This window comes from Durio zibethinus, chromosome 17 (assembly GCF_047325235.1).
Source record: "Durio zibethinus cultivar Kanyao isolate XHJ-2024 chromosome 17, ASM4732523v1, whole genome shotgun sequence".
NCBI lineage: Eukaryota > Viridiplantae > Streptophyta > Magnoliopsida > Malvales > Malvaceae > Durio > Durio zibethinus.
In genome coordinates, this window is record NC_143178.1 from 23,293,413 (window position 1) to 23,308,157 (window position 14,745).

The 14,745-nt window shown below is 31.4% G+C and overlaps 2 protein-coding genes across 5 annotated transcripts; both read right to left on the reverse strand.

Moving 5' to 3' along the window:
* Window positions 1-2,659: 2,659 nt before the first annotated feature.
* On the reverse strand, window positions 2,660-7,515 carry LOC111284142 (stearoyl-[acyl-carrier-protein] 9-desaturase, chloroplastic). 3 transcript variants are annotated; one of them, XM_022872861.2, is made up of 3 exons: window positions 7,166-7,515; window positions 3,961-4,465; window positions 2,660-3,440 (listed from the first exon to the last, which is right to left on the reverse strand). In XM_022872861.2, the coding sequence occupies exons 1-3, from the start codon at window positions 7,288-7,290 to the stop codon at window positions 2,880-2,882; spliced, it is 1,191 nt and encodes a 396-aa protein (XP_022728596.2). In that variant the 5' UTR covers window positions 7,291-7,515; the 3' UTR covers window positions 2,660-2,879. The 3 variants fall into 3 exon arrangements, with proteins under 3 accessions (XP_022728596.2, XP_022728599.1, XP_089602771.1); XM_022872864.2 differs by lacking the exon at window positions 7,166-7,515 and adding an exon at window positions 6,169-6,285; XM_089746645.1 differs by lacking the exon at window positions 7,166-7,515 and adding an exon at window positions 5,602-6,099.
* A 2,395-nt stretch (window positions 7,516-9,910) lies between these two features.
* On the reverse strand, window positions 9,911-14,718 carry LOC111289505 (UDP-glycosyltransferase 83A1-like). 2 transcript variants are annotated; one of them, XM_022880620.2, is made up of 4 exons: window positions 13,796-14,718; window positions 12,477-13,304; window positions 10,691-11,001; window positions 9,911-10,369 (listed from the first exon to the last, which is right to left on the reverse strand). In XM_022880620.2, the coding sequence occupies exons 1-3, from the start codon at window positions 14,271-14,273 to the stop codon at window positions 10,949-10,951; spliced, it is 1,359 nt and encodes a 452-aa protein (XP_022736355.2). In that variant the 5' UTR covers window positions 14,274-14,718; the 3' UTR covers window positions 9,911-10,369; window positions 10,691-10,948. The 2 variants fall into 2 exon arrangements, with proteins under 2 accessions (XP_022736355.2, XP_022736349.2); XM_022880614.2 differs by lacking the exons at window positions 9,911-10,369; window positions 10,691-11,001 and having other exon boundaries at window positions 11,983-13,304; window positions 13,796-14,716.
* Between the last annotated feature and the right edge of the window lie 27 nt (window positions 14,719-14,745).

Sequence of the window (14,745 nt, forward strand, 5' to 3'; positions counted from 1 at the left end):
TCATCAAGTGATAAAAGGATAAAATTTCATTTTGATTATCTAAATGAAGCACTAATCTAAACTAATTCTAACTTTTGAAATACGATCCGATGATTGTAGTTAAATTTAATAATCTAAAATATAATATGATATAAATACGACATAAAAATAAAATATGAAAGTGATATAATTTAAAATTTTAATAATAATTATATATATATTTAATAAAATTAAAAAAAAATTTATATTTTTGTGTCTATATAAATTTTAACACATAATTTTTAAGTAAATTATAATATAAATATATAAATTTTAATATTTTATATCATATAAATATATATGAATTATCAAATATGTAGTTTCATAGACCACCAATTTGTGGCTACCTTCAAAGATGGGCAACGAGAGACCATCCAAGTCTCCATCGGTCGTCTACCCGTTGTGTATATCGTGGAATGTTCAACACCATTGTTTTTTTTTATTATTATTATTAAATTAAAAATTAAAAAAAAAATTGAATAATTTATCTAATAATTTAAGACGTGTTTGATATATAAAATTATAATATATAAAATTATAATATTTAATTTAATTTTAAATGTTAAAATAAATTTCAAAATTTTACTTTTGATATCTCTAAATTATTTGTTTGCTCACGGTTCATTCTAATTTCTTAATTAATTTTTCAATAAACTCGGAACAAACCACCCAAACACTATCTCCAAAATTTCATAAACAAAATGATTAAAGCAATTATGAGAAAAATCAATGTTGGGACTAACATTTGTTCATCGGATTATAAATTTTTATATTTATAAATTTATTAAAAATAAAATTAATAGTATATAATTCGTTTATCCTGAAATTGATCATGCAAAGAAATCATCTTAATATATAAAGCATCTAGAAAGCAAATAAAATGGCTCATCTGGATTTCAATTTCCAAGGGCGTCTGATCCATATGCAATAAGTGTAATATAATAACTATAGTTGTAATTGATTAAGTTTGAATTAATATAATATTAAATTTGAATTTAAATTCAATTCAAAATTTGAAGTTCAAAATTTAACTCGAGTTCAAACTCGATCGAGTTTTATTTTTTTAATTCAAGCTCAACTCAAAATAGAAATTGAGCTATTTAAACTCGTTCGATTATGCTTGATTAATATATACAAATAAGTTCGATTTTTATATTTGATAAAAATTTGATTATTTGTGTTCGAACTTAAGTTCGATATATTTTATTAATTAAAATAATAAAAATATATTTAAATATAAAGATTTAATTAGGCGCACGAGCTATTCGAGTCGAATATATAAATACTCAGACTCGACTTAATTGATAAGTCAAGTTACTCGAGCTCTAATAGAGCTAAATTTAAGTTTTATTTGAATCAAATTTGAGTAGCTTGTGAGTACTAATATATCATTTATATCCTTAAACATGATATATAAAGTAGACAAACATAGAGAGCCTTTCCTACAATTTTCCAGTTTTGTTTTTTGTTTTTTTTTGAAGAATTATTGAAATCTTTTGCTTTGATTCTTTGTATATTACTAGTGTGCAAATAATAAATTAAGTAATTTGATAATAGATAAATATAAAAATAACAAAATATGAAATATTATTTTCCAATAATGAAATAATAAATTAAATAATTTAGTCATATATAACTGTAAATATAACAAAAACCAATAATACTATTTTTGAATAATAAAATCTCTAATTCTCAGTAAAATTGATCTCTAAATAAAAAAAAAATAGTTAAAATTTATTTTCTTCTCTTAAATAATATTTAGTATAAGGTGATCACTCCAAAAACCGTGAAAATCTACACATGATGATTGGTTCACTTTGTTTGATAAACACTTAATAATCCTATATAATGATGATTTTGAATCATCGAAAGTTATTAAATTACTATTTTGAAAAATGATTTAATTTCCAAATAAAATGGTAAAAAAATTTTATCATTGAAGTGAAGTAATATGTAAAATTAATAATAGTCAATTTTACTCTTTTGATATGTGAATTAAAAACTTATTACATCTTAAAATTGTAATTATTTTATAATATAAATTTTTATATTTTCAAACTAATATTCATTATAACAAGTTCAAAATAATTTGTATTTTTTTTAATATTTTATATATAATATAATTTTTATTCTTCTTTTATTATAAATTGAATAGATTGATTATATTTTTTAATTCAAAATATTTTTACATAATTTTATATTATAAAATAAATTTACCTATCAATAAATTTTTTTATTAATTTAATAATTTAATTAGATTTTATTATGAAATAAACACATATTAATAATATTTTAAAAATTATTATCTTTAAACAATCATAAAATTATTAATTTATATAACTATTAAAATATGCATGATTATTTTCATACATTTAAACAAAATAATATTTGATTTTTAATAATACCATAAACAATGATCTTTAATTCTTAAAATTTAATCATTTTTAATAAAATAAAATGATTTTAAATCATAAATGTTAAAATCTTCTTGATAATAAAATCACTCCAATAATTATATTATTATTTTTTGGGAAGTTCTCTTTAAGAAGCTTGTAGGAGAACAAATAGAAGCTTAGAGTTTGACAAAAGCTCTTTACATCTGAATTTTTTTTTCTGTTATCTGCTTTTACATTCTTTCTCATGGTGATAATATTTCAGCAATTTTTTATTAGGTTAAAGCCATTTTCTTGTGTTCTCATGTAACTTGTGCTTCTGAAAAGAAATAATGACATGGATAGATTTTTAAACAGAAGCTCCTCACGTTACGTTACATTGGAATTTAAACAGAAGTTGCAGCTTGATCATGTTTCTCTGTAACTGTTTTTCCTGGAATGAGAAGACACTTGCAGGAGAGGGAAATCTTAAAGCTTCACTTCTCTATCAAAAATCCAGCTGAATGGAATGCTGGATGCTTGCTCGGCCCTTTGTTGAGCTCTCTCCTCCAGCCTTCTGATTCTTGGAGGCAGTCCACATACATAGTCCTGAGCTTTACGCCCATCAGCTGAAAGTCCAGTCAGCTCCTGCACCTTCCATCTGTCCACTAGGTACTCTAATATATCAGCATAGTCCTTGGCCGTGTAAACCCCAAGTCTTTGGGCAACAGCTGAGAAGTGGTCGAAGAGTTTGTCGTCTCGACCATCATAGATGAACTCGGCTGGCATGGTGATTTTCTTCCTCATCATGTCAGCAAAGGCCACGACTGTTCCATCAGGATCAATCTCAAAAAGCTTTTCAACAATTTTGGTATAGGCTGTCTCATGGCGTTTTTCATCTGAGGCAATGTTACCACAAATTTGAGCCAACTTAATGTCCCCATGCTCCTTGGCAAGCCTGGCTGTATTCCCATGGGAGATAAAAGTTGCCCTTTCTTGGAATGTTGTATAGATGAATCCCAGATATGGATTATTCTCTGTATGGGGATCCTATAAATATACCGAAGAGAATTTAAAAAGATTGATCAGTTTAACACTGATGGATTGTAACTATATAAAATGGCATCTTGAATGTATGTTTTTTTTTTTAGAGTGAAAAGTAATTCAATGTCAATCATCCTCCTGAATTCCACTCGATGGTTCATGAGGACCTCATTCGGCCACTTTCTACACAAATTTTGTGAAACTCTAGAAGTGATATAGTGCCATGTTAAGATGCATTCATTCTCACAAGGTTTTAATCCAAATTAGAAGATGAAAAGAAAGAAAAAGGAAGGCATACATGACTTTATACAACTATGTGCATGGGTTTTCTCAGCCCTCCACACACAAAGAAAAACACCACCAAAAGACTGAAGTATACAGAACATAATAATTGCGCCTTAGAGACCGCAATATGCAGTCCTTAAATGAGCTACAAGGGATTCATCGAAGTCGTGCATGTCAAGTGCATAGGAGGTTTCAAAATTAAACTATGATAAGTGAATAAATTGTGTGGCAAGCATCTTACCATTCCTGATCCAATCAAATACTGGATTGTCTTCTCAATTTGCCTCATGTCAACTCTTCCAGACAAGTAGAGATACTTATTAAGTAGATCACCGTGCCTGTTTTCTTCAGCCGTCCATGCCCTTGTCCAAATTGCCCAAGGAGTAAGGCTAGCACCTGTTTCGTCACGAGTTCCATCTAAGGTATTAAGCATTGTTTGGTAAGTTGGAAGGGCTTCCTCTGTGATCATATCACCAACCAAAACGACAAAGTAATCATCCGGAATCTCCTTTGCTCTTTCCCTAAGTTCTTTGACTTGCTCATCAAATCCATCAGAAGCAGGATCTGGAAGAAAATCCTGCGGTTGCCAACATTTCTCAACTGGTTTGAGGTGAATTAAAATGTTCTTCTCCGCCCAGTCCTCCAAAGATTTAAAGATCTCAATCTTCTGAGGTGGCATGGAATGGGTGACCTGAACATGCACCTCCTTAGGAGGCATGAAAGGCTTTTTGAGATTCTCAACATCTCTGCGTTAGGTAAAATGAATTTGGGATTACATTCTCATCAATCAGATATGTCAGTAAGGATTAAAAGGCAACAATAAATTGTAAAAGCACAAATCCCATCTCACAAATTTGGTTACGGATGTTCCAGATATCCGGCACAAGAAAACCATATAACAGGGTGTAATGGATTATGCAATAGCAAGGTAATGAAACAGCTTTATACATTGGCAAAAAGAAAAAACAGCTTTATTGTGTGTAACATGCACCATGGAAGTTATTAGACAACCAGACCTAATTTCATTAAATGAAGTCATTAATTCCTTGGCTGTAAAAAAGAATTCAATTTAGTGGGAAAATAGTGAAGTTTAGTGTCCCAAGCAAACCAACTTGAGGCTAAAGGAGCACATATACCATGTAGGAGATCAAATGAGAGATCAGGATGTTAGAATAGTGGGATTTAAAGTATTATAAGAAGCAACAAGGCAGCAGACCCAGTTGGGGAACTGGCTTTATATGGTAGTATGAATTGTTTATCTGATTCGATTTAAAGTAATATGGAATGCAAACTATCATTTTTTTTTTAAGTGCAATCATATAAGTACCACTTAAAAATGCTTTGGCTATCCTTCCGAAAGAAAAAAATATAAGGAAATTTCAAGATAAAATACAAAGAAAAAGTACCAAATAATTAGTAGATTAAAATGTTAACATGACGTATATTCAAAGAAGTGACAGAAGCAATTTCAATAAATTGTGCCAGAAATTATAAAAGAAAATGTTTAAAAGAAGCAATCATGAGGAACTTTATTCTGTTTAAAGAACAGATCTAAAAGACCAAAAAAAGGAATGAGAACAACAGAAAACTGAGGACTCGGGACAACATATTCTGAACTACTTCTACCAAATGGAATATTCTTTTCAAAATACAGATTCAACCATATTGCAAAAAACAGTAACATGAAATTACTTAAAAGGGAAAAAGAGGAAAGCTATGTTACCCATCAGCATGTCTAGAGAATCTACTACTTATTGAATTTTCTTTTCAAAGACATAGCTTCAACCATATCGATATAACATTCTCATATAGCATGGAAACCGCAATCCCTCCCAAGTATAAGCAAATGCATATGCAGGGACAGGTATGGATGAAATAAAACCTTCAACATTTTCTTTTTGGGGCATAAGAAAAGGGACAAGCCCCAGATGTATGTGCATAAACAAGACACCGGCAATATCCGCTGAAAGATGCACTCTTAACCTATCAGGGGATCACCACGGATATAAACTTTCAACATATTGGTTAAACTACTTATGACACCCAAAAAAAACAGGTAAAAAAATGCAAAAGGTGGAAAAATGCTTTGAAAGCACACATTGCAAAGAAAGAACAAATTGGAAAATCGCAGATAGCAGATTTATCCCAAAATTGATAAGGAAAATAAGGTCTACCTAGACAAAAACTAAAATTGCTTTAAAAGAAAAAAGAAAAGAAAAGAAACAAAACACATCACAGAAATGGCTTCCAACGAATGCAAACACCAAAGAATAAATTCCTCTAGACAAAGTTAGTTGAGAAAGTAACTAATATCCTAGCCACCCCCAACACCAACAAACTGAAAGATACAAACAGAAAAACACTGTAAGCCTTAACATCATAGATTACAGTAAAGACCAGATAATCAATAGATGAGAAGATTCAATAAAATAAGATTTTCAGGAATAACCTATTTTCAGTTTCTTGACTTTCTCTCAAACAAAAACACGACGTGAAGCAGGAAAACCAAATGTTTGACTTTTCTTGAAAGCAGACCTCTCATACTAGAACAACAAGCCGCCCAAAAAATAAATAAATAAAAAGAAAGAAAACGTTTTCCACACTGCTTTGATTTTATATCTTTCATAGGAACCATCCAAAACACACATTAAACAAATGGACGGTGTTCCCATCACAAACCCCATGCTTATCTCACAGTCAAACCAATATTAAATAACAACAAGGAATCCAAGTATCAAGATCAATACACTCAAGAATAAAAAAATTAAAAAAAAAAAGAAAAGAAAAAGAAAACACCAAAGGTACCTCCACATGATAGCTAAATATAATTAAAAACTTAAATATGATACATGAAATGAACCTCTTTCTCTCTCAAAACTAATAGCACGAATGAATTGCAATGAAACACATAAGTAAGTCTAATACCAAGTAATAAAAGTCTCAATTTTAATAATGAAAATACAGACCACCCAACTACATGAAATCAAATCATAAAAAGTTCAAAAGAAAGATGGTAAACATATTCATTCCTTAAAATTTGACCAAATATTACTGCAAGAAATGTGATTTTTCTATTATTTCACCTTAATTAGTAGAAATTAGATATAAAGAAGCAATAACAACAATAAAGAGCTTTAAAGTACAAACATCTACAATAAGAAATGAACCCCATTTCAATGATTTCTAAATCAAAAGCATTATCCCCAAACAGAAAGAACTACATTAGAGGCTATTAAACATTAAGAACATTAAGATCATAAGACATCACCACATAAAAGAGAGCTCTTAAAAACCATGGTAGTTATAAAAAATAACAAAGACCCAGATCCAAAATCAGCTACAACTAAAGAAAAGAAATCAAGATCCATGATTTAACAACAAAATAACGAAGTTATAACAATGAATAAAAAGCCAACCAAAAAAAAAAAAAAAAGAAAGACGCTTACTTGGAGTCAGAACTAAGAGAGGACACCATGAAAACCTTGGGAGATCTGAGCCTGGCCATTGGTTGAAGGGCAAAAGAAGGGAGTTTCTGAGATTTTGAGGCAATGGGATTAAACTTCAAAGCCATTTTTTTTCCTTTTTTGGTTTTGGCTTTGGATTTTTGCTTATTTGGGAGTTTACTGATACTCCCTCTGCTTTTTTTTTTTGTTTTGGTTTTGATTTGCAGCTTCAGTTTCCTCCACACAGAAAACGAGAGAGAGTTTTGAGTCGGTGCCAGTTTAACCCATTAGATCTACCTTTCATTTCTTATAAAGTGTATGAAAGTTAAAGAAAAAATATATGAAAATTTTTTATTATAAAAAAAATATAGAGAGAATTTCAGCTTTATCCTCTCTTTGTGTAAGAATTAAATATGTATTAAATATGACTTCTAATATAAAATTGCATTTAGTTCAATGATTAAAATATTAATAATTTCATAGAAAAAAAAACATTAATAAAAATGCAAGAGTACTTCAAATGTTCAAATCTTTTAATCAAAACAATTCATTGGTTCTCAATTTAATATGATTCATCTGATTTAATTATTCAATACTAAGTTAATAAAATCTTTCACTTTTCTATTTTCTTTGATGTTTTACTTTTATGTTTATGTGCAAGAATATTTGGAAAAAGAAAATAGAAGGTTAAAATATTTAAAAAAATTATAAATTTTACAATCTTATTTAAATAAATTTTATACTTTTATTATATTCAAATAAATTTTTATTTTTTAAAATTTGTATATGTATAAATCTTTAATTTTTAATTTTTAATTTATATTTTAAAATATTTTTAAATTTTTAATATAAATAATTATTTCATTTGAAATAAGAATCTATGCTTATGGGGAGAGAGAATGAATCTCTTGAGTCATGTTAATTACAAAGTTAATTAAGAAATGAAAACTATTGAAGAAATGAGAGCATAGACATTGGCCTTACCTTTTACATGACCTAAGCATTGTCCATGGAAATGGTGGATGGGTTGGTTTTATTGAAGATGGAACAATGGATACAATTGTCACTACACCCAATAAGACAGCTAGTTACCAACTAACTAATAGATTAGTTTTTTTATTTTAAAATTTAATTTAATTAATTTATATAATTATTTTTAAATTATAATATTAAAAAAATTAAAAAACAAAAGTAAAAAATTATTCTAATATTTGTTTTCTGACGATCAAATTAATAAGATAGACAAATAAAAAGAAAAGGGAAAGTAAGATTATTAAAAGGAAATCTATCTATTGGTATATTTATATTATATAAAATATTAAAATTTTTATATTTATATTATATTTTATATAAAATTTTTGTATTATTATTCGTTTTAATATAAAAATATAAAATATATTTTTTAATTTTATTAAATCTAAATATAATTATTATTAAAATTTTAAATTATATTATTTTTATATTTTATATTTATATTTATATTATATTATATTATTATATATATTTTAAATTATCATCCGACGAAGAAAAGGGTTACTTATCTCACCCGTGAGGTAATGAGGAATGTTTATACCTGAAATGAAGTGGTAGTGCCGTCTGACTCGGCGTGGGTGATGCCGAGTGGCCTGAGGTGGACCGGTAGCTGCCCAGCAAGTCAGCACGCCCACCTGGGGACGCAATGGCGCGACAAGGATCCGCGTCGACAACAGGTAGTGAGAATCTGACAGCGTGAACTGTGTGCCTCCACTAACGATCCAATCATATTAGGTCTACCCCACCGCTAATTGAGCAAGAATGTCAAGTCAACGAAAAGACGAAAATACCCCAAACCGGCCAAAAGACTAAAATGCTCCATATTGGAAAGTACTACTCAAATATCCGTTTTGCCCTTGAGGTGAATAATGTTCACATCATACAATATCTCAACATTTTTTTAATTTTTAAATCGTTGCAATTTTTGTAAAACAAAAAATAATAATTTATTTCTAAAATAGCTTGAGAAGTAAGGGTCAACTAGCTCTATTCAGCATTTTTTTGAAAAGGCGAATTAAGTACAGTAAAAGAAGTCAGAATAAGATGGCAAGCCATTATGTAAACCAAAGTCAGAAAGAGGGTTGGGATTAAATGGTGTTGGTGCGTGGAACAAAGCTTGCATGATCAGGCTTCTATGGTCTATCTTTACACAAGCAGGCTCGTTATGGATTGTGGATGCACATGTATGTGTTAAAGGGAAGAAGCATTTGAGAAATTCCAGAAACTCAAAGTCATAGCTGGTGTATGAGGAAACTGCTTCAGATACGAAGTCTTGAAGCAAATTTCTGACACAAGCAGATACTGGAATAGTTTGGAATAATAAACGTTCTAGCTACTCGACTGCAAGTGCGTGGGAAGAAATAAGAGAAAGGCAAATGAAAGTAAATTGGCATAGGCTTGTCTGGTGTAAATTTCTCATACCAAAGTATGCTGTAATTACCTGGATGGCCATTCTTGATAGGCTCCCAATGAAAGATCGACAGGTTTATTGGGGAATTCACACTGATGGGGACTGTGTACTCTGCAAGCAAGAGAAGGAGAGCAGTGACCACATTTTTTTCAATTGTAGATACTCTAAGAGGGTATGGCAACAGGTACTGCACCTGTGTAATTTACAGAGAGAAGCTGAGGGATGGGAGAATGAGCTTCAGTGGACAGTTAGTAGGCTACGGGGGAAAGCTTTGGTCTCCGTCATACTATGACTAGCGTGGGGGGCGTACAGATACTGGATTTGGGCAGAAAGGAATGCACGCATACACAAGTCAGTGGAGCTCACAATGGAGCAAATATTGAAAAAAATCAAAGATGTAGTTAGATTACGATTAATTGGCCTAAAAAACATAGCTTATGATCATGCTAACCAAAAACTATGTGAGAGATGAGAGTTGAGTAGGGACTCATTTGTGGTGTAAAAAGTTCGACAATATGTAATTGTTGGTTAGTAGCATTTCTACTGCTCCTTGGATAATGAATAAAAATTACTTATCCAAAATATATAAAAAAAAAAAAGATTGTCTTTTGTAATTTAAACGTATGTACTTTCTCTTTTTTGTTTGTATTAAGATTCTAAAGACCGTCAAAAGTTAGATGTAATATTTCCATGTGAAGTTTATCAAAATCTCAGAGCTGCTCCAGCCACCTTTGACAGCAAAAATATCTCTTCCAATGGAGTTCCTGTACAAAGATATTCAAGTTTTTCACTTAGTTCAATTACAGGAGCACCTAATGTCTTTGCTCAAACTATCGTTTCTTATCAAGTGCTGAGAGCAGTAAAATTTTCATTCTATATTATAAAATATAACTTTCAGGAATATATGCAAGCTTAAAATTAATCAAAAGATATATAATCTGTTGATAAAATATTAAACTTTTAGTTTCATTAATTAGGATTAAATTTTGATAATTTTAAATATTAAAAAAATTAAAAACTAATATGATTATTTCCATAAGGCATATTCTACTGTTTAGTATAGATATAAATTTTCATATTCTTACCATCATTGGTTATAATTTGAGCCTCAACAAGCTTTGGGATATGTACTGTTAGGGGCAAGCAAGCTGGCCAAACCACGACTGCTCCGATTCCCATCTTCTTAGCCACTTCTAGTGCTCATCCAACTGATGTTTCAGCTATAACACATGTCATCTGCTCTTTGACATTTGACTGGTTCAGTTTCAGAATCAAGTCCTCCAAATGACCTAGCATTTAACTCTTCCTATGCTTTCTGCCACCTTAACTAAAAACATCAACCCTCAGGAATTGAAAACAAGGGTTATCAGGCTTTGCTCCTTATCTTTCTCAGGCACTGAAACCATAAAATTTTTCATGTAAGAACTTTGTATTAACACCTTGAGCAGCAATTTGGAGGGACAATTCCATGAGAGGCGCTACTTGGCTGCATGCCTTGTGCTATATGATATAACTAGTACATGCAGCAGCAATTGCCTGCACATTGCTACATGCTTACTAAAAAACTTAACACTGTTTATGAGATTATCATCAAGTTTACTGCCTTTACTAAGGACTAACATTCTAAGTGCCTTTCCTTCTTGTTCTCTTATCCTTTGTCTCTTAACCTATGTGAGTCCATTGTAAAATACAAGGTACTTCTACCAAAGGTAGATGAAAAAAATATATGAAAATAACACAATTAAAACTTTTAGCAAAAAACGTATACAAGTTTCGAAAAAAATTGAAAAAATATATGTTTCGTGTTTGACGTATTCACACAAATTATACCATGATAATTTTCATATTTTATACGTGATTAACATGAAATAGACACGATACGGATATACAAATTATCTAATATTGACATGAGTTGAACAAACAGAGGATAGCTTTAATTTAGGTACATGTTTCCACGATATTCACTATGCATACACGACATTCTTTATCTTTCTTCATTTTGGAGCGTAGTTTATGCACTTTTACTTGATGCTGCATTGCTTCCCTGTCAGAAGACGGCAGTGGTAGATTTTAATGATGAAAAGGGCTATATATCTTTTTTTTTTTTTGTTTCCTTTTGAAGTGTTTGATGAGGAAGTTTCAATTGGATGACTAAGTCTTGATGAAGGTAACTATTTCTCTTAAATCTTTCTTGCAAAGTGCTAAAGTTCGATTTGTAACCAAATAGTATATTAAGAGGAAAAATCAAAAGTTTAAGCTCTTTCTTTAAATTAAAAACTAAAATTTTATTAAAGCTTCATCATGCATGATTGTAGGACCAAACCTGAGAAACAAAGGAAAAATCATGCCATAGGATGACAGGAAAGTGCAAGCTGAATCTCCAATATGATGTGCAGTACTTATACAAGATCTTCTAGATTTGTTTTGACTTCAAAAGTTTTTTCCAACAGCAAGAACAAAGTACAGCAGATTCTGTATAAATTTCAGCCTTACAGGAAGGAGTGAATGTGAAAAGTGAAAAATACTAAAATCATGGCATGGTATAGAACAACATTTCCGTTCCTTGAAAAAGAGTTTACAACTAAGATTAATCAAGCAGCATAAAGTTTTCTATTATTTATTTGTAACGCCTCAACGGATAAGGATTCATTATGATATATATATGTAGAGACTTAGACTCATACTTATGAATGTGTTTTATGAGATAAAACTGCGAGATTTTCATATCAAAACGGATAATATCTCACAGGTTAGATACAGATTAACGTGTTACATTATCTAATTCTCATGTTTGCATCAAACATATTAGTCTGGCCTAGATATTCTTTATCTGGTTAATAAAGCTCTGAAAATTCTTGAAAGAAGACCCACCTTCATTGACACTTTTTCTAGCCAGCTCCTTTAGGTGCAGGGCTTTCGCTTTTATAACATCAGAAGAAAGCAGTGCTTTTATCTTTGTACTAATTTCCTGCCTTGTTATGAGTCCATTTTCATCTTGGTCCAATCCTAAACCATTCCTCCAAACTTCACAAATATATCTCTTATTATGTAACTGATCTGTGAAGCAAGGCCAAGATAGGAAGGGTACCCCCTGGCTTAAACCCTCCATGGTTGAATTCCATCCACAATGGCTCACGAAACAAGCAACAGAAGGGTGAGCCAACACATTTTCCTGAGGCGCCCATTCCACAACTTTTCCATGATCAGCTACTTTTTCTATGAATCCTTCTGGGAATTCAGTGAGTGATCCATTTGAAAGGTTGGACCTGGCTACCCATAAAAATGGATAGCCAGTGAGTTCAAGCCCAAGTGCCAGTTCATCTACCTGTTGTTGGCTAAACCTTCCTGTGCTACCAAATGCAACATAGACAACAGATCCTGCAGGTTGCTTATCTAGCCAGCTTAAGCAAACTGAATCCTCAGGCCAAAAGTTTCCAGCAAAAGCTCCCGTATGGTTGCTGGCATATAATGGACCTATGGGTAAGATGTTGGGAATCAATTTCAAGGCTGGTGGGTCTAGTTCATAAAATGTGTTGGAAAGAATCACGTTGGTAAATCTGACAATTTTAGGGAAGGTATAACAAAGTCCAAATATAGCTTTCTGCATTTCTAGATCATAGCTATTCCATGGAATATCAGACCTGCTCCAGGCAGGGATTTCATTTGATAATGAGATTGCTTCACCTTTCACTAGAGTTCCTGCGAAGTTCAAGTTATTCTATCTGGTCAATCTTTTGAAAATTACCAAATAAGTATAATGTTGGCATTTTCAGCTCAAGTACAAAATACAGTTTCTTTGCGTTTTTATCATGTAATACATTGTAAACTGTATAGTATTAAACCAGAAAACTCAGGCATATATCATACTTACATTTAAGTTGCCTGAAGCCTAATTACCACTCTTATATTGATTGTTCCAATGGGTAATTTTGAGTTTTTCCCACAAGTAACTTGGTTGCCTTAATTATACTTATATATCTAAAAGACCTCCGATTTCTTTTTATGCAAAGATAGCAAAGTGGACATAACTCTTACATTGAGAGTTTATCACTATAATCTTGTGTGTTTAATTTTTCTTATACTTGTTTAATTATTGCTTTATGGGAAAAAAAAATTGATCTTAAAACGAACAACAGAATCATTTCATGAAGTACATGTACAGTTAATTAGGAATGTTGCCAAATTCTTACCATCGTTATCCACAATTCCTGCCTCGATAAGCTGTGGAATGTGAAGTGAGAGGGCCAAAACTGCTGGTCCAGCAACATGAACAGCAATTCGCTCGATTCCCATTTCCTTGGCCACTTCCAGTGCCCACACAGCCACTGTATCAGCTAAAACACAAGTGATCTGCTCACTGGAATCAGACTGGTTTATTTCCTCAATCAACTCCTTCAATGCACCCGGCATACCTCTCTGTGCCATTTTTGTGAAGTTGACAGAACCAACCCTAGATTCTAATGCATCAGGAATTGAAACGAGACTTATCAGGCTTTGCTCTTTCATGTCTGCCGAGACCGAAGCCATAATTCTTTCATGCACGGATTCTGAATTAACAAATGTGACTTTCACTCCATGACCAGCAATTTGGAAGGACAACTTCATGAAAGGAGCTACATGGCCTTGTGCTGCGAGGGGTACAACTAGTACATGTGGTTTTCTAGCCATGGAATAATGCTCACAACTTATGCAGACTTGCTTGCTTTTGCTCTTAACCTGCAATTCAATTATTTATGCTTCCTGTTTAGCCAAAGTACTGATATCTAGCTTCCTATTTTCAATTGCTTAAACTTATCCGGTAGTCAAATCGTCAACAAATTTACTCTGTCTTCACATAGGAGTATGTTGTGAGTGTCGTCTTTTCTTGTTCTATGTGAGTTATTGTTTTCTTTAACCTGTATTTTTCTTGTTGTAAAGATTAAAGCAAATACGGCCACTGAAAGCTTCTTTTCCAAAAGGAAAATTGTTTACAATGTAAAGCTAATTTTGATGATTTGTAATCTTGACTTTTTTGTTTAACAAGTGGAGGATAAGTTTATAATCATACATGCTTAGCACTTGGCTGACTCCCTTTACAAAGGAATTACTATACGTTGACCGTCACGTCGGAAACAACTTAGACTTTGACCTCGACAGGTGT